This window comes from Vicugna pacos, chromosome 25 (genome assembly GCF_048564905.1).
Source record: "Vicugna pacos chromosome 25, VicPac4, whole genome shotgun sequence".
Classification (NCBI taxonomy): Eukaryota; Metazoa; Chordata; class Mammalia; order Artiodactyla; family Camelidae; genus Vicugna; species Vicugna pacos.
In genome coordinates this window covers 27,269,794-27,289,454 of record NC_133011.1, presented here as the reverse complement: position 1 = coordinate 27,289,454, position 19,661 = coordinate 27,269,794, and the positions used below count along the sequence as shown (strand labels likewise).

The window sequence follows — 19,661 nt, the reverse complement described above, 5'->3', positions numbered from 1 at the left end:
TGGTCTCTATCATGTAGAGGCTTTCTTCAAATGTCAGGCAGCATTTCAGTTCTTATACTCAGTACTGTCCCCCACCCCATCCCACCCCATCCCCGCCACTTCATTATTTTAAAAGTGAAGGAAAAGAATCTGTTTCGAAGCTCTGTGGGGAGATAGGCCATCAACTGCAGCCCAGACGGCATCCATGGCTGACTTACATCACAACACAACAGATATTATGTGCCTCTAGGTAGAAGGTCATACCACCACCTAGGAAAGTCTTGCCAGAAAAATAAAATCCAACCTGAATCTGATCAAGACTCTAGATGGTACTCTAGAGCTCCTTTAAGAAACAGGAGGACACAGAAACCTGTTAAACGGCAACACATAGATGAAATCAAGACTGGGAGACTCTACAGGACCAACAATTGGGTTTCTTCAGCGAATTTTAAGGGGGAAAAAAGAGATGCAGGAGAACTTAATAGGTTAAGAGATTTAGAACACTAGTGACCAATTGTAGTATTTGTCCCTCATTTGGATCCTGGGTCAAACAAACTTAAAAAGATTATGTATGACATTGAGACAGTTTGAATACTGGATATATTATAATAAAAAGAGTTGGGGTTTTCTTAGACATGATAATAGTTTTGTGGTATCATTTTAAAACAATTCTTACGTTTAAATAAAGATGCATGCTGAAATTTTGAAGCCATATAACATTTGGAATTTCCTTCAAGATAATATGGGGGGGGAGTGGTAAGTGGATGGGACAGGATCAGCCAAGAGTTGGTAATTGAAGGGGCTAGGTAATAAAAACATGGGAAGGGAGTTCTATATTATTCTAGTTTTGTGTTTATTTGAAACTTTCCATAGTGAAAAGTTGTAACATGTCCTGAAATTAAAAGTGCAACAGAAGGACAGTATTAGTCATCTCATTATATAGCAAACCATCCCCAAACTCATTGACATAGTAAACATTTCTTTTCACACTCATGGGTCTTTGGGTCAGCTAGGGTTTAGTTGATAGAGTTGAGCTCTCTGTGTCAGGCTGTATGTTGGGTTCAGATCTGTGCCATGTTTTTTTTTTTTTTCTGGGTGCCCAGGCTGAAGAGGGAACAGCTACTTAGTGCATGCTAATTGCATATCATCAGAGTGCCACCCAGATCAGAGAAGTGCACTCCAGGCCTCTGGCCATGTCATCCCATTGGTCAAGCAAGTTCTGAGGCGATGGCCAGATTCAGGTTCCCCGTTCCTACCAAGAAATCATGGCAAGAGTGCAGATACATAATCCAATTAAAGGAGGAGAATTGGGACTAATAATTCAGTCTGTCTCAGGGTCTGAAAATGTTGATCTCCCAGAAACAGATGCATGAAAGAAACGGCCTAGCAGACCAATTCAGAAGTCCTAAAATGGACTAATGAGAGTCCAGAAAGAGAGGAGAGCAAATGGAGGGAAAGCCCTATTTTCCCAGAATGTTTTCCCAGAGCTGGGGGTGGGGAAGAGTCTAAATTGCAAGGTTCCAACTGCTTAACTGGATGAAAAAAGTTTTACACCCAAACACATTTACATTCACTCAGGTCTCACGATGTTAAAAGTAACGGAAGATCCTAAGAGTTTCCAGATTTGGGGGGTGGGGGGAGGTGGGGGTGGAATGAGAATCAAACTGACATCTCCTAATCGGCTTTCCCATTTCACACCGTGTTAAATACTCATAGTCCTAACAGTGATGGTGATTTTCATTCTTTGTGAAGATTCTGATTAGTGAAACATGAACTTTGAGCATCTGACTCCTTCATACCAGTGAATCCCTGGGTATTTGACCCATAAAGAAATTGGCTGTACTTTCATACTCAGCTTTATGAGCCCCTCTAAATTATGCAAGTTACCTGGAGAAACAAATTCTTTTTAAAAAATTGTTTTATATGTTTTACGTAGACTGTTACAAAAAGTTATTGGGCTGATAAGCACAGAAATGCACCCCTTAAAGCAGGATCTGGTTGAAATAGATCTTAATCTGGATTCTGTGAAGATAGAATGTGCAAATACTTTAAAATTTAAAGTGTACGCCATTGTAGCCAACCCAAGTTCTGCTTTAGGATTTTGAGCTAGTTAGTAAATCTGTTTTAGACAAGTTTATAATACAAAAAAGTTGTTATTCATTAAATGTACCTTTTTATTTTATACATTTTTTTAAGCTCACTGAAAACTGAAACTAATTTGGAAGTTTTGAAGTCAATACCTAGTGAAAAATTAATGATTGAGACTGGTAAGTTTGCTTTTAGAACTTTAATGTTCGTATTAAACCATATCCAAAAAGAGCTAGGGAAAGGTGAACAGATACTTTATTTTAAAAAGCATGCTCAACATCAACAATTAATACTTTTCAGAAAACCTTTGGGAATTGTAATGGAAAAATACTTATGCAAGCAACTTTTTCAATTTTAGAAGTTTGACTAAGCCTAAGCACTTAAAAATGGAGCGTCAGAATATGTGGTAACTACAGAGGTGTTTTATTAAACAAGGAGTCTTAACTAAGCATTGCACCTCAGGGTTTCAGAAACTATTCAGAATCTTTTTTTATACAGTGTCTTCTTTGTAATGGCTTAATTGTACAATACTGTAAAGTACAAACATTTAAATTGGTTTAAGAATTTTGGAAATTAATCAGCTGCCTCTTAAAATAAGACAGAAGCTAGAAATTTTATCTACACCCTGAACTCAAGGCTCTTCTTATACACATGGACCTTTTTTCAGTAAAGTCAAGACTGAGCCATTCTGAAAAAATCAGGTTTATTTCCTTGGAGAGTCATGAAAACTAAATCATCTTGTTAAAAGTGCAATGATTATAAAATGTGTAAGCTATTATAATTCCTTATTAAAGAAGTAGGTAAGGAAATAATCCCAGTATTCAAAGCCATTGTTTTGTTTAGTAGAGGCAAATAGAAGTTTAACTCAAATGTTTTCATTTTACAGTTCTTTCTTTTAGCTTTAGGGTTTTTTGGGGGTTTTTTTGGTTGTTTGTTTTAAGCATACCATACACCAACAATATTCTTAGTGTGGAAAAAGGAATAAAACTGACTTATAAAGCAAGCATTTAAGAATTTGTACAATTCAAGATTTTCTCTTACGCTTTTCTTAGAACTGTTAGCTGAATCACGGCCTGTATTTTAGAGCTGAAATACTAGTTTGATAGTAATCATTAAAAAACAGTAATTTAAAAAGGTAAACCTCTTTAAGAGACTCCTTTTTCTTTGCTTAACTTTAGATGCACCTTGGTGTGGAGTCAAAAGTACACATGCTGGATCAAAATATATAAAAACTTCATTTCCTACCAAAAAGAAGTGGGAAAACGGGCACTGTGTGAAAGACAGAAATGAACCCTGCCATATAATGTAAGTACTTTGTTTTCATGGTCTTCAAAACATTAAAGCCAACCCCCAGATGCCATTTACAAAATGAACCGAAGGAACAGAAAGTTGGGTGAAATCCAAATGGAGGTATGAAAGGTCATTTTAATACAGTGATTCAGAGGAATTCATACCTAATTGCTCTAAGTAGCTCCTCTTTCCATATCCTCTCAATTCAAAGTCATTTTATTACAGCAGTTAAGAACTTGTCATTTTGGTCATTTGTCATTTTGCAGGGAGGGAAAAGATCTTAAAGCTGTCCATACAGAATCACCTTACCTGGCTAAAGTTGCTTCTTTCGCAGGTTTCCTGCTGATGGTTATAAAAACACAATCTTGGCATACCTTTTTAATGGTATCTGTATTTTAAATGATTTGACAACCTGAATAAACCTAAGAAATAACACATTCCTTTAAGCCTCTTGAATAAAAGGACAAATGATAGAAAGGATTTCCTATTGCTTCTTGGCCTCTTGGCTAAGATCAACTATAGAAAGGATTTCCTTTTTCCAACCAAAAAAAGGGCAAAACTTTACAGAATTTTATTTCCTAGGGGGGGAAAAATAGTAATTCAGCATCATTTTAAAAATTATAATATATAGTGCATGTGAAAAAGAGGGGCTGTTACCCATCTGTCAAGGAGCTGCACAGCATATAATTTACAGGAAAAGTTTATTTTAATGGGAACATCATCCAACTTCTTGTGTTGCACAATTTAACTAGACTGTATCAGTCTATTATGGCTTACCAATTCAGGCACCTGGACATATTTATCATACATTCATAAAAATTAATATTGGATTGTTGCTTTTAGATTGTAGTAATTCCTTTAATATGCACCATCAATTTTTAGTAGTTTTTAACACATAAGAGTATTAGGTAAGCAGATCTAAAATTTAGCAGCCAGAAAAGTGAAGAATTAGTCTATAAAAATACCCTGGAAGGATTTTCCTTTATTAACATGCTGTTAGCAAAGACTTTAAAACTGAATGTTTTAAAACCTGTAGGGTGAGGAGTATATTTAAAGTATGGCTGGTAAAGAAACATGTCATTTTTATGAAGTGTAGGTACTTGAAACTAGGAAGACAATATTTCTAATTAATTCTTTGGAGATTTAAGAGGATACTAGAGACTAGAAACTGGTATTTTTCCAGCAGCCAGCTTAGAGGAGGTAGTTGCCAACAGTGCATCCAAATCAATTTTCTACACTGCCTTAATCTTAGGTAAAAGTACAGCTGTTCATTGTGGCCACACACTTGAAAAACAATTTTAAGGTGTTTCTAAATGCAGACTCTTAAGAACCAAGAAGGCTTTTTGAGTATCAACTGGAATCATGAATTCCAGTTCTGAGTAGGGAGAGCTTGGGAAAATCAACATCTGTAAACTGAAAAATTTTAAACCACATTTCAGAAATACACATGCCTCTAATGCTAAGTACTGATTAGCAAGTTAATTCTTACTTACAAAGCCATTTTTATAAACTCCATCTGTTAACAGTTTTATGTTTTAATTATTTTGTGTAGAGATCTTTCTTGCCTTTTAAATTCCTTGAAATGCATTTTGGAGTTCTTGCCACGTATCAGAAAAAAGGTACAAGTTACTGAGACTACACAGAGGAAACAAGACCATCCCCACCTTCATCCCTCCACCTTATGAGTAGGTGCACTGTGTCAGGCACTTCGGATAAGGCATTATACAAGGCAGACAAGGATCCTCCTGGAGCAGACAAGCAGACAGAAGTACCGTCCATGATGGCAGTACTGTTACAGGGGTAGGAACAGGAGACTGGGACCACAGGCCAGAGCAGCTGCCTGCCCTGACGGGAAACAGCACTTAACTAAGGTGGCATTTCAGCTGTTTACCAAGTTGGTCTGGGAGTTAGGCCAGACCAAGACAGACACCTTGAGCGAAGGCAGACTGCGGAAGGGCTCAGCTGCGCCAGGGAACAATGACTTCAGTGTGGCAGAAAGTAGGATGCACCGTAAGTAACAGGGAAGGCACAGTGAGGCTGGAGTGCAAGGGCTCTTGTTTGCCGCCCTGAGTAGTTTAAATTTTATCAGAACCCAAAAGACTGTAATCAGGAAAGCTGTTAACTGGTATCAGTGTGGAGAAAGGACTGGAAGGGAGACTGGTGGGTGGCAAGACTCAATATTATGTATTAATTTCCAATTCCAAGTAGTTAATAGAGAAAAAATTTGTTGTTTGCTAAGAAAATTGCAAATTGGCCTTTAGTGTCACTTTAAAATGTTAATAGATTTGCTTTTCGCATATTTTGATTATCAGATAAAGAATCTATGTAGTCAATTCACTTAATACATATAATTAAATAAGGCTTTCATTCCAGTTCATCTCTGTCCCTAATGCCTTTAGGTGTTTGTATTTAAACAGCCCATAAAGGGAACAAAAAGCTTAAGACAGGATATTTAAATGTTTAATTTTGACTTTGAACTAATTCATGTATAAAAATATTTTGTCTACATACAGTATTGCCAGAAAACACTACTGATAATTATCATTATTCAGGGAAAGAAAATGGAGACAGACACCTTTCTGTCACAGGGAAAAAGTACAGGGAGAGAAATCGCCTCCCCCTCTCCCCGCTAACCATACATCGTTCCAAGTAAATAACTTCTAACTTCCTTTGCTGTCACTGCACTGGTGATAATGCATTTCTTGCTGTCCTTTATGACTAGTTCTTTAAGCAGTGGCTTTCAAACTCTGCTATCCTCAGTACCACACTATGACTCAGTATACATGCGCATATATAAATAAAACCCAAGCAAAAATGGAATAGTACTTCCCTTACTAAGTGCAGTGTGCTTGAAGCACATCACGACCCACCAATGAATGTGTAATGGCCCACAGTTTAAATGGACTCTTCATTTCCACTGGGGTGATTCCGTAATTGCAGTACACATAATATGGGCTACTTTTATAATTTATTTGAACCTGGTTCCTGGCTCTAGTTGTATGTAAGACTGTCCCAGAAATTTGTCCCTAATCGCTCTATTATAAATATCCTAGCAGTTACACTTTTGTTAATTTTGCTGAAAACTTTATATACCTTTTGAGTATTACCTGTTTATGTTAAAGCTGCTAAAATAGTATCTTCCTTTACATGGAAAAAGAAAAATACCTTTAAAACAGATTATGTACTTAGAAATTTAACCATCTGTTTTTGTTTTATTTTAGTCAAATACTGGAGATACTGTCAGCAGTAAGAGATGAAGATCCACTGGAACTAGCCAATACACTATATAACAACACCATTAAAGTATTTTTTCCTGACATGTAGTTGGTATGTGTCTTCCACTTTTCCGCCATAAATGTAAAACTTTAGAAGTTTCAATAAAAGAATTCTCTGGAAGTTGTCTAAAGAGGAATTATCACTACACACCACCGATGGAGTGAGATCAAGATTTTTTAAAGTCACTTAGTGTCTTAGTTTAAAACAGCGAAAACCGCCAAGTATTTCATTTTGTAACTGATTCAAGAGTTTGAAAGGCCAGTTTTGTCAATGCTGCAAACACAGAATGGCTAACAAACATACTGATTTTTACATCAAAATTAAAACAGCACATCTGGGTTTATAAAGTTTAACTGATACAAGCTTTTTCTCAACACTGACACAATCTCTGAATTGTGACTTTCAAACCCAGGTCAACTACACTGGTACTCTCAAATTCCAAAAGTGTGTGTCAGTCACTTCTGGCAGCCTATTTTTTCCTCAGTTTTAAAACCCTGCATAAAGCATTTACCCTCTGGTCCAAATTACTTCATTTCCTTGATTTAATGTGATCTGCATTTCCCTGATCGACATTTTCATTCTCTCCCACCCATTTTAAAGAAAAACTAGGGTCCAGAGTCAGATACACTGTATACTTACATTGAGGAATCTTTGGCACAGTTGACGCACCATATTATTACATCTATTAAAAAGCTATTTGTTCAAGTTTGTCATAAAAACGTGAAAACATTTTATTCTATGTACAATAATGTACACAAATTTAAATAGGTCACCAAAGAGACCAGAAGGAATCAAAGAGGTATATTTACAGTAGCACATCACAGTAAACGGGAAACCATTCACAGATTCAACATTGATACTGTTTTTGTGCTTGGTTACACACTGAAGTGAAGCATATTACTCCATTTTGGATGAACTGAATTTTAAACAAATACCTCAATGATTAGTAAATGCTATTTTAATCAGTATCATCGTTAATCAGTTCTTCAGCTGCTGTGCCTGTGTGCTGAATGACTCCGTTTCTCTCTCTCTGAGCATCATCGTCACAATCTGTACTGTCATCTTCATTCAATTCCCTGTCAGATTCAACAGCAGCTTCTCTTACAGCTTCCTCTGGATTTTCATTGGGTGGAATAAATCCATTGTTGTTAGACGTATTTGAATTATCCTTGATATCATCTTCAATGTACACTTTTTGATGGCACATTGGACAAGTATCTTGAATGTACAGCCATTTCCGAAGGCAAAGAGCATGGAAATAATGATTACATGGTGTGATACGAGCAGATGTTGTAAACTCATGATAGCAGATTGCACATACATCATCTATTTCTTGTAGGTGTCTCCCTTTTATTTCAGGAAGTGAATTAATTTTCTTAACAGCAGTTCTACGATTCATGAATGTCTTCCAGCCATTTTTTGCTTGTAAGTAGATGTTAAAATACGCATGTAAGCACATCATACAAGCCCGGATTTTACTTCCTGACTCAAACATCATAGTATAAGCCCCATTTCCAAACATTACTACTCCAAATATAAATTCAATAATATTGCCAGTTGAACGAACATAGTAGACATAATCATCAAGCTTTTCCCAGAGGACATTATAGTAGCCATCAATCATGAATAACGTATAAACAGTGAGAGAAACAATTACTTTTAAGCAGAGTTCCACACAAAAGGCGGTAACTGCAAACAACCATGTATTTAGTGCATAGTGATGCCAAAGAACATAACTGAGTAGAACAGGAAGAATAAACAGGCAAGCAGAGACAAAGAGCACAGGAAAATGTCTACGGAAAGATGACACATGAGAGGCACTGAGAGACATCAATACAGGATCTGTCATTCCATGGATGAAATGCAGGACTGCAGTTAATAAAAGGCACATGTTTCTACTTAAGCGAATAAGTCTCTCTTCTGGTCTTAGCCCACTTAAACCAGTCTGAAGAGCCAAAATAAAAAATAAAACAGGTGCTACAAAGCCAAGCCGCCTGTCATCTTCTTCAGTTGATCCAATAAAGGCCAATATTCCAAGGCCCAAATAATGGGCTACTGAGGAAATTACAGCACTCATGCCCAGTACAGTCAGTGTAGAATCACATCCACTAATTATAAGATTGCAAATGAGGTCCCAGAAATCATCCCAAGAAATAAAGAAGGAGTCAGTTTCATTTGCCATCCTTAAAATGTACATTAATACTGTAGCCTGAGCTGTAATTCTTGTTAGCCAAAAGACCCGCAGTACAGCTGGGAAACGAATCCTCTTCCATGTGTCCTCCATTAATAACTGTAATCCATAAATTCGATACATGTGCCTCACTAAAAGATAAACATATCTTGTGGAATAATAAAACCACTTAAGTTTCACTGCCAAGACAAGCACTGTATTTAATGTGAGAATCAAGGAAGAAGTAAAAACTAAAGTCTCTCGGACGTGTAATGGTAGCTCTGTGATTAAGCCTATTACAGGAACCAAGAGATCCAAGATAATTAACTGTGAATAGATGGAATGAATCTGGAGTAGTGTGATGTACCCAATTCCAAACGTTAGCTGCAGAACGATGAGCGCCATCCACAGCGAGGGGCCTTTTCGAGGAAGCAGCTCAATTCCAAACGCTGATGTGTTGTAGGCACCATAGAAGTCAATGTGCAAAGCAGCATAATAATTTACCAACACTGAAGTTGCAGCTAACAGAAAGGCTGAGCTGTACATGTAAAACTTGAAAAGTGATCGCTGTGACAAGATCAGAACAATACTGGATACAAATATACCTAAAAAAAGAAAGAAAAGTCATCCAAATGAAACATTAAGTATCTTTTCCCACTAATACGATATTCATTCTTCCTTTATTTAGGCAAGATGAGTATTTTCAAAGTGATGAACACTAAGCCTTAAGACAATTTAGGCTTAAAGGCCAGTAAAGGTATTGTAAAGTCAAAGTTCAATAGGACAGACCAAACATTCAAAATCTTCTCCCTTATTTTCTAACTCCAAAGTAATTCTCATAGTACTACATGTCCAGACACCAAATTACTAAATTACCTTCAAAATGAGTTTGCTGTGATACATTTTAACAAGTTTTAAACTTGAAAGAACATGTGCTTTGGAAATTTATAATTATTAAAAATACTTAAAATAATTCCATTACAAAAACGTTAAGAATTAAAAATTACCAAAATGGAAAACATTTGTTCCTATCAAATCTTAGATATTCTTCCTTAAAAATGCTCTTTAGGAAACAGAGTTTTACACTTACCCTTCATTCCTCCTTTTACTCAAACTGTGAACTCCTGCTGCCTCTTATTTTTCCTGCTACTTAAATTTGAGTACTCTCCTATGTGTCCAAAGTCACTTTTTTCCTCTACATACTTTCCTACAAATTTCAGACATGTCCTCCAAGTTTCCTTTTTCCTTTACTTTTGAATCTTTTTCTTCAAATAGTCCACCCTTTTTATTGTTCATAAAATTATGAAAGTAACATTCAGAAAACATTCATGTTTTAATCAGTCTCCCGCCACACTCCTAATAATCAGTACATAGTCCAATGTGCATCCAGTACCATCTCTGTGCTTTGACAAATTTTTAAGTGAGATTACAATAAACATTATAACCCAAGGTTTCAACTATGGAAACAAAATCCAAATAGTCACTATTTCCACTGCTACATTACAATTGCAACACTCAAAATTTCTAAAACCTAACTCGCCTCAAACAGCTCTTCCTTGCGATTTCCAATTTCAGTCAGAGGTGCCATTATTATTCTCTTAACAGTATCCCTACCCCACCCCCTCAAACACTGACAATTAGTGGCAAATTCTGCTAATACCTGTACCTCCCTTTTCCCAGTGACATGAACCTATTAGTCCATCTCTAAAAACTCATCTTGTCCAAATCCATCTACAAGCCATCCCCAAATTGCCTTTCTTGATGTCTCTGCTCAAAGTACTGCAGCAGCTCTGAAATGACCATCAATTAAAATCTACACTCCTTGTCTTAACATTCAAGGATTCAACTGCTTTAAGTACTACTCCTCCTAACACACACACCAACGCTCAGACTTCCTTCCCAAACACACCCCTTCTTCTCTGCCATCACTGCAGCTGTGTTTATACTGTTCTCTTTGCTGGGCAGGATGCCCCATCAACTCCCCAGATCCCTGGCTGTTCAAATCCCACCCATCCTGCAGACCCACTTTCTCTGACAGTGGCTGTTCCTTCAGCTTATCTACAGAACTTGGTCAAACACCTAATACTCATGCATGGCCTGATACTGTAGTTTGCAGTTATCTAAGGTAAGCAAGGATCCTACCTTTGACATCTATGGGTCCCAAAATATTTTGTAGAAAATGAATACAACTAGTATTCATCTGGCAAATAAACGTTTCTGTCTACTTCTACGTTATATTTTTAAAGGCAATCACAAAACCACTTAGAAACTGAAACCTATAAAAAGGTAAGACAAAGCTGAAAAATCAGATCTTGGAGTACAGAAAAAGTGACAAACTCCAAAATAAACATCCATCTATCCACCTGATTTCAGCATGTAATCAAGACAGACACTGCATATTACAACGGAGGCATTTCACAATCTACTGCATGTAAAAGCAAGAGCCAGTTCCTCTAAATGATGACTTTGCCCACAAACTTAAATTTTATCCTGTGCCAGTGTGTCAGGTCATCTGTGAAAAGGAGAACCACAGGACACAATCACCTAGAAGATGCATCAATCTTTGCACAAGAACCACTGGTTCCCTGAGCAAGTGAGCCGCTAACCGCCTCCCAAAGAGCTGACAGCTGGGAACAGGCCCTTTCAATAGAGAATGGGCTTTTTTGGAGCAGGATTATAAACCCTTTCCATGGAAGGTAACAAGAAATCGAATTTACTCAGTCACCATATACTATATGTAATCTTCCTTTCTCCACACAGAAAAACGAAAGTCAGCATTTTTTCCAGAGACAAAACTGAAACTTAACTTCTAAAATGAGTCAAAACAAAATCGAAATAACTTCAGTTCTATTTTATGCAACTTTTTAAAAGGGAGAAAGTCAAGTGGGGACTGTAAGTTATTTTAAACTTGCTAGTCACAAAGTGGTAAATTAATCTCTACCTGTGAATAATCATGAACTGTGGTGTGCCATTAGTTATAACCAGATCTTTTTATTTTAATAGCTTTTTTTCCCCCCGAAGCTAATTTTTACACACAGATTAAGGAATGATTTGGGTTTCTGAAATATTTCTGGAGAAAAAGTGCCATTTTACTTTGTGCAAATATACCAAAGGCAAAAAGAGAATGTGATAGAAAATGTAGTGAGACTACAGCCTCCATAGTCTGGATGTCTCCTAGCAAGTAACAATCTGATACCATTCTTTCTTGCTTAAAATTATTCTCCAAGATTTAATAATGACCGCACATTTCAAGAATAGTATAAAACTGTTTTAATTCCTACCGAAAGTGTGCATGTACATAAGGTTCTTAAACTTTTCCTTTATATTCATATTCCTGTGTATGGAAATATAGAATCAGCTCTCATTTCACAGGGAAAAAAGTCAGCTTTCCAAGTAACAGGTCTCCCAAGTAATATTCCTTCTTGTGGCCTTCAGGAAATGTTGTCAATAATATCAAAGTTTCATTGCATTTTCACAACTTCAGACATAAAAATATTGATATTTAATCTGTAGCGCTAAGAAACTAAGCCCAGGGATAGAGTTTCTCTTTAGGTTTAAGAGTGACCTGCGTAAGTAGTCAAGGCTATATATAAATGCTACTTTATAAAGAAAAATCACCCTGGCACATTGGCGAATAGAATTAACTGAAATCACAACCCATGGATCCAGTTCTCCAGTGATTAGAGAGTTTCACTGAAGTTCTCAAGGTAGGAAAAGAGGCAAGTATCAAAATCAATTCAGGAGCTTTGAAGATACATATGAACAAAATTCATGAGAGTTCAGGGCCTTTTCCACTTGGATTACCAAAAATGAGCAAACAAAATCAGACAAGCAAAAAAACAAAGCAAAACCACCTTGCATGTTACACAGCAAAGTGTTTAACTCTTTCATGTGTAAAGTCCATTCATATCTTTAACCTTTTCTGGAAATGTGGGAATAAAAATTAGAAATAAGATATAAAACAACTCTTCAGGTACCTTAAATATCTTGAAAACATGATCTAAAGCAAGCTGTGGAAAAACATTTCGTGCCTGACAGAATAAAGACAGGAGAGCACAGAAGTAAATGTTGTAACCGCCTTACTCCCAAGGGAGCCCTCGGCAATGAAATGCAGGACAAAGTAAATAAAATATCTTGAAATGATCAATCTGTAGGTGTACTTGATAGAAAAAAATTTTTATGCTATCAAACTCTTACTTTAGGTTAAAAAAAGGGTATTCTAAGTTTTTTATAATAAGATAAAACTAAAATTTCACTTTTAAACTCAATGTTTAATAAGTATGTTTTTATTAAAAATATGTGAACATTTTTTTTAAAACTCCAACACTATAGGTATTAAATGAAGAGTAAATCAAGTTTTGCATAAACAAACACACATTTATAAATACATTCTTTTTTTGCTTTTTACCCACAGGGAGTCTCATCATAATAGTGGGTTTTTTTTAACCTTTTCCAAAAAATCTCATTTCTCATCAAAGAAGGTATGTTCTGATTTACTGACCATTCATGTTTCTTCCTCTGTGAACTGCCAGTTTATCTTTTGCCACTTTATTTACAGAGCTGTTTTTCCTTGTTGAATTGTAGCCATTTAAAAAATATTCTGAATACAAAGTCTTTGTAGTAAACTGTACTGTAAATATCTTCTCCAGGTGCATGGCAGCTCTTTTCACTTTACTGTTGTTACCTTTTGACTAACAGGTTTTTAATTTTAATATCATTGAACATATCATTTACTATTTTACACATTTGCTTTTAAATATTTTTAAAGAACTTAAGGAAAATGTTCTATATTTTCTTCTAGAACTTTTAAAGTTCTACTTTTCATACTTAGGTACTAATCCACTTAGAACTATTTATATACTGATGTAAGGTAGGGGTCCAGTATAATTTTTCTCCTCATGAATAACTAAAGGACTACTAATTGAGTAGTCTACATTTACCTGAACTCCACCTCTGAAACACATAGTTTGTCTGTTTACATGGGTGGTCTGTTTCTGGGCTTTCTATTCTGTGCTATTTATTGGTCTATGTGTCCATCTCAGTAGTTCTCAACCAGGATCAGATTCTGCACACCTAAACCCAACCTCCCCATCATTTGGCAATTATCTAGAGACATTTTTGGCAGTCACAACTCAGGGAAGGGGAGTGCTACTCTATTTAATTGGTACAGGACAGGGATGCTACTAAAAATCCTACAATTTACAGAACGGCCCCACCCCCCAAAATCCAACAAAGAATTATCCCATCCAAAATGTCAATGGTTTCTCTCTCTGCAGAGAATCCCAAGGGTACCACTATGCAGTCAGAATTACTACTGCTTCACTTTGTTTTTTACACTTTACAGGTTTTCTGAGTTCTTTCTACATCACCAAAGATAACTATCTCATTCTTTTCAACAACTTTACTGCATGGCTGAACCCAATACAATGAACAGATCCCTTTTAATAGACATTTAGATTAACAACTTGTTTTTCTTTTGTTATTACCAACAATGCTGCAATGAATATTCTTGCCCATAGTTTTTGTACTTTATCTTTAGGCCAAATTCTCAAAACTGGAATTGTGAGTCAAAAATATATGATGAACTTCAGATGATAGTGCCAAACGGCTTTCCAAAAAATAACGGCCTACCAAAATTGTTTAACTTCACCTAGTTTCCCATACCTTTGCCAAACCTGTTTTAATTCAAACTCTGAACACTTCACCAATCTCATTTCCACTTCAATGAGTTATCATTATATGAATAATACTATTAAAACAAACGCCTATGCTTGCATTTTCTGCCTCGGATTTAGATTTGCTAATTCAGCATTATGCTGCCCTGGGTTGCATTTCATTTAGCATTTAACACCTCCTAAAAATAGTTTAATATTCTTAAATATTATATATATTATGATATGATTCATTTGAATCTCCAAAATTAGATGCTTTATATTCTGACCTGCTAAAATTCTCTTAGTTTGATATCAAAGTATACTAGTAACAGTTTTTTGTAGAAGCAGAAGTAAATTCTTCAGACACTATATATAAAATTAGATGCAGACAAAATTTCCATTTTTACAATTCCATTTAAAAGAAAAAGGTGATACTGACAATTTTGTGATTTATATACAGCAGTACAGAGGAGTCTACAACTACAAAAAGCTAATCAGGTAGAACAACTGATTTCAACTATCCTTTGGTATCTTTTACACACAAACCTGTCATTTGCTATAACAAATAAGATGCTTCACTGAATGGTCTTCAAATATTTAAAGACACTTGTTTTTATTCAGGGTAAATTTTTTTTTTTACCACCAAAACCAGTTTTCAACAATTTTATTACTCTTACAAATGTGAAAAATGAGCATAATTACACTGGCATAAAATGAGGAGCAGTCAAGCGTTGAAAAACATTTTGTATTTCTCATAAAATCTGACCCAGAGAATAGTCTGGGATCCAGATTGTCAAATAACACCAACATTTTGCTGATGACTTCCAAAAACCGAAATATCTGTAACACAGTATAGTCTTAATTGAAGTATTAAAAACAAATTAAAGGTATCATGTTTACTAATAGATAACAATTAAATAGCCCTTACTAGGTTCCAGGTACTGTTGTAAGAGCTTACTACCCTAATTCATTTATTGCTCTTAACACCCTAGGAGAGAGATTCACCATATAGTCCATCTTTTAAAAGGTAAAGATAAGAAAAGGGAGTCACAGAGCAGGTAAGTAACTTGCCCAATGTTACATTCTTCTTTAACCTGCGAAATACAAACGTCCAGGATTTACTACAAAAATAAGCAGCATGGATAGTACAAGGAAAATACGAGACTGCTTTATTCAGTGTTCTTAAACTACAAGTTACTTAATTAAGGAAAATGCTCCTTTAAAGCTCAACTCTGAGAGTACTGCACTGAAGTACGGGCTCTCAGAGGTTCTGTAGTGACAGGTCATTAAGAACATTCAAGGCACTGGCTACACTACTGGCAGAATGAGTATATGAATCCTCTCAAACACAGCTCATTTTTTCAGTGGGGGGTGCCTTCACCATGGCCTCCTCTCAAAGCAGAATTGAAGAAAGCCCCTCCTCCCACCCTCAGGTCCCTGTTACATTTGGTTATTTAGTGCCCGAAACAGCACTTGCTTATCCCAAATTTGATAAAGTTCCCTAGAAGTCTGTTAGCTTCTACTCTCTAGAAAGCTCTCTCTTGTCCTGTGAGCTTGAGGAATAGAAACGATCAGTATTCTCCATTTCTCAGTCTTCCCATTCCAGGAACAGCACAGGTCTTGCCTGTAAGCATATCATCAATTAACGTGAACAGGTACGGGAAGGAGGGGCTGGCAGGCTATCAGGCTCAGCTGGGACCACCTTTCCATAAGCAACTGCCTGTTAATTTATAATCATGATGAGTGACTTCTAACTGGCAATTATAAAATGCCTTCCCAGCAGGTCCTCATTCTAACTAATTTCACTGTAATATTATTTGACTAAGCTCACTTTAACCCACAAGTATCAGAACTAAACAAAATATATTAAATACACAAATATATATATAACAAAATATATAAAATATATACAAAACATTAAAGCTAGCCAATACTTTTTTAATTGAGGTATAATTGGCATAAACATTATTCTGAGGTGTGCAACATAACGATTCACTATTTGTGTACACTGGAAAGCACACCGCTCCATTTTGCCACAAATAATGAGGGCATTACTTGTTGCAGCGGTAAGCAGGAATGGCTGGGATTAAGTAGCTGGTGGGTTACTGAAAAGCCTTGTGCTAAAGAACATCATGCTCACATCTGTTACTTTTAAGATCTACAATACGATCATTACTATACCATTCTGTATCTGGACTGCAGCTGTACTGAGGAGGAAAATGAACCACGCCTGATGTCAGGAGATTGTTAAGCCTAGGCGCTGGCAACCAATTACTTGCTGTGTATCAAAAGCAAAACACTTAACCTCTACGACCCTCAGTTTCCTCATTTATAAAAGGAGAATACCACCACCCACCTTCCTGTGAGGGATTTTTGAAGGTTAGGTTAGATAATACCAGTGAAAATGCACTGCAGAAGTCCAGCACCGAACAAATGTAAAGTGTTATTTACTGCTAAAAGCAAAACTCGACATTACCATTTTTTTTTTCAAAGTACGACTAAAGCAGCAACAGATGACTAATTCAGAAAGGCTTGGTAAGAATCTCACCATCAGCCCGTCTTCTACTTCAAAAGCACTAACCCACTAAAAACCGATCAGAAGAACTACCTCATCAACAAAATTTGTCAAGTTCCAATAACTTAAAAAAATCCTTCTACGCATAAATGTTTCTCACTAGAGTAATGCAAGAAAAGATAGAGTGAAGTATGTTTTTAGCACTCCAATCATATGCAGCGAAGACCCTGATTTTCATACGTCGCACCACTTTCTAGCCCCGTTTTTATAACCATCAATATCTTCTCTATTTATGGAAAATTTTAGGACTTATAATCTTCATGAGGATTTTTGGTAATGGTTTCAAGGCCTGATATTCGAAATCTTATCTCTTTCGTTCGGATGTCATTTAAATGACAGTATACGAGTACTCTGCATTTTGCAAAGGGGGAAACTGAGGCCCAGGCCTGGGCACAAGAGCCCAAGGTCATACACGGAGAGATCCGGACAAGAGTTGCTGTTTTTCCAAGGCTGTCGCATAGGACGCGGTAAGACAGCACTCATTCCCCAAGAGAAACAGCAGACACAGAGCCGCAGGCTCACACACCAGTGCTTCCTCCCCCGCCCTCACTCAGAGGCAAAAAAAATGAACAGGGGGCAGACTCGCTGGCAGGACCGCTCCGCTGTCAACTCTGAGACAAGTGTCATCTCCTCCCCCGCGCCTAGCCCGCAAGAACGCCTCGGTGGGGGTGGGTAGGGGGGAAGAAACTGGTTCCTAATATACACACACCACGGCCTGCGCGCGGCCGCCAGCTCCCTGCGGCACGTCTCCGTCCACAGAGCCGTCCCCCGACGCTGGCTACCCCGTCCCTCTTACCAAGGAGCCGGAGGAAGATCTGGAGCCCGATGCAGAATCCGCTTTGGCTGGAATCGTAGTAGGAGTTGAAGATGGCGTCGATGATGTAGAGGCAGGGCACCCGGAGCGCCACTTCGAGCGCCGCCCAGACCTGCTGATGGGCCATCCGCACCTGCTGCTGCGGGGGCCCCACCGCCGCCATGAGCCGCTGCCACACCGGGGCTGGGCGGGCCGGGCAGGGCCGCGCGGGGCAGGGCCCGGGACCGCGGCCGGGGGCGGAGGCGAAGGCAGGCGGCTCCGCCCCCGCCCTTCCTCCTCTCGTGTCTCGCTCACGGCCCGCCCCGCCGCCCGCTCGCGTCTCTCGAGCTGGAGCAGGCGGCGGAGGCGGTGGCTGAGGCAGCAGCGGCGGCTCCCGGGAGGCTTCTGGGTGTCGGTGTTTCCGGCAGGCTATGGTCTGGCTCCTCCTCCCTCTACCGCCCCCCCCGCCCGCGAAGCCACCATCTTGACCTCGCCCGCCCGCCTCTGCCGTTGCTGCTGTTGCCAGGCCGGGAGGCTGCGCCCGCGGTCACGCGAGACCGTGGAGCCCGCGCGCTGACGCCCGCGTCATAATCTGGCGTTGGGAGCGCTTCCCATGCGGTCATCACGCTCGGCGTAGCAAACGTCCCTGAGCGTTGCCATGGTGTCCGCCCACCTCCGCGGTCCGATCCGCCTTCGCGGCTTTGGCGCCACCCGGTGGCGCAGGCGCTCTTGGGCGGCCGCGCCCTTTGGCCTCAGGGTGGCCGCCTCACCAGGGACGGCGTTGGCTTAGTGAGGAACTCCCTACTTCCGGGGGCGGGAATTATTAGCTGCGTTTTCAGAGCCCATTAAACGTCCCATAAATGTGATTCAGCGCTGCTCGAGAGGAGGAAAGCTAAAGCGCGTCGCCCGCCAGACCTACCCCACCCAACCCGGAGGCCTGGTCGGGGAAGATACTGCCAGGGCGCCTGGGCACCTGTTGGAGGGAAGGCTGCGTACGTTTTTTGGAGCGGCTGGTTCGTGGAATTGGGCTGGGTGTGGTAGGCGCTACCGAGAAAAAGATCCTTCCCATCCCTTTGCGCATCACTCTTCCTGCCTCCTACCTGATTGGGCAGAAGTGCGGACACTCCTGGCCACATTTTACTAATGTCAAGGGCTCCTGTGACTTAAGGACCAGAATTTTGGCCTCTGTCTGTGTTGCTTATCTTTGAAGTAAGCACGCCAGGCAGTCCTTTCTTTGTCACAGTAGAAGAGGCCGTACATCCTATGTTTGTGTAGGGGATCAGAACATGCCTCCCCAAAATATGCCACTTTGACATAATTATTTTGAGCTGAAGACAGTTGAGAAACAGCAGGAATAAACAAAAAGTGCTTCATCTCAACACTCCCCCTCCCTTCCCATTTGCCTAAAAATCCAGCATGAATTTCCGTTTGTAAAGGTGTCTCCCCTACCAAGAGGACAACTCTTGGACTGGATCACCCCCAAATAGTACTGAACGAATCCTTATCTTCCGTTAGTTTTCCCCATATATTTGCTTTCCCAGTTTGCCACCCCTAAAAGCCTAAACCCCTTCTCCTTTGTCTTGTCATTTATCTACAAATGCATTGTTCCTTGTTAATATGCTATAGGAGCCCCAAACTGTAGCCACCTCTTGGAGTTAGTCATCACTAGTTTCTCCCAGACATATGTGCACCACATGAGCTAATAAGCTCTGTTTTTCTCTTGTTAATCTTTTGTCAGTTTAGTTCAGAGCCAGAGCCACAAAACCTAGGAAGGAAAAGACTTTTGTCCCTCCTCTACACTTTTTTGCCTATCCATGTAATTAATATAATCTGGCT

The 19,661-nt window shown here is 38.8% G+C and overlaps 2 protein-coding genes across 9 annotated transcripts in view; one reads left to right on the top strand and one right to left on the bottom strand.

Moving 5' to 3' along the window:
• Positions 1–6,753, top strand: part of TATDN1 (TatD DNase domain containing 1) — a 30,879-nt gene extending 24,126 nt beyond the window's left edge. For 7 of the 8 annotated variants that reach the window (XM_006211398.3, XM_072949686.1, XM_072949687.1 and 4 more), the window contains 3 exons: positions 2,176–2,246; positions 3,246–3,372; positions 6,579–6,753. In XM_006211398.3, the coding sequence (XP_006211460.1) occupies positions 2,176–2,246; positions 3,246–3,372; positions 6,579–6,681 (301 nt within the window). In that variant the 3' untranslated portion in view covers positions 6,682–6,753. Of the gene's footprint in view, positions 1–2,175; positions 2,247–3,245; positions 3,373–6,578 lie in introns of those variants that run through there. The other variant, XR_012064202.1, reaches the window with a different exon arrangement.
• A 586-nt stretch (positions 6,754–7,339) lies between these two features.
• On the bottom strand, positions 7,340–18,487 carry RNF139 (ring finger protein 139). The gene is made up of 2 exons (XM_006211400.4): positions 17,829–18,487; positions 7,340–9,408 (listed from the first exon to the last, which is right to left on the bottom strand). The coding sequence occupies exons 1-2, from the start codon at positions 18,007–18,009 to the stop codon at positions 7,592–7,594; spliced, it is 1,998 nt and encodes a 665-aa protein (XP_006211462.1). The 5' UTR covers positions 18,010–18,487; the 3' UTR covers positions 7,340–7,591.
• Positions 18,488–19,661: the final 1,174 nt, after the last annotated feature.

Excerpts from the sequence above, each read along its gene's own strand:
- RNF139 (XM_006211400.4), bottom strand. The coding sequence starts at position 18,009 with ATGGCGGCGGTGGGGCCCCCGCAGCAGCAGGTGCGGATGGCCCATCAG. Across the intron at positions 9,409-17,828 it reads GATCTTCCTCCGGCTCCTTG|GTATATTTGTATCCAGTATT; the intron begins GTAAGAGGGACG and ends TTCTTTTTTTAG.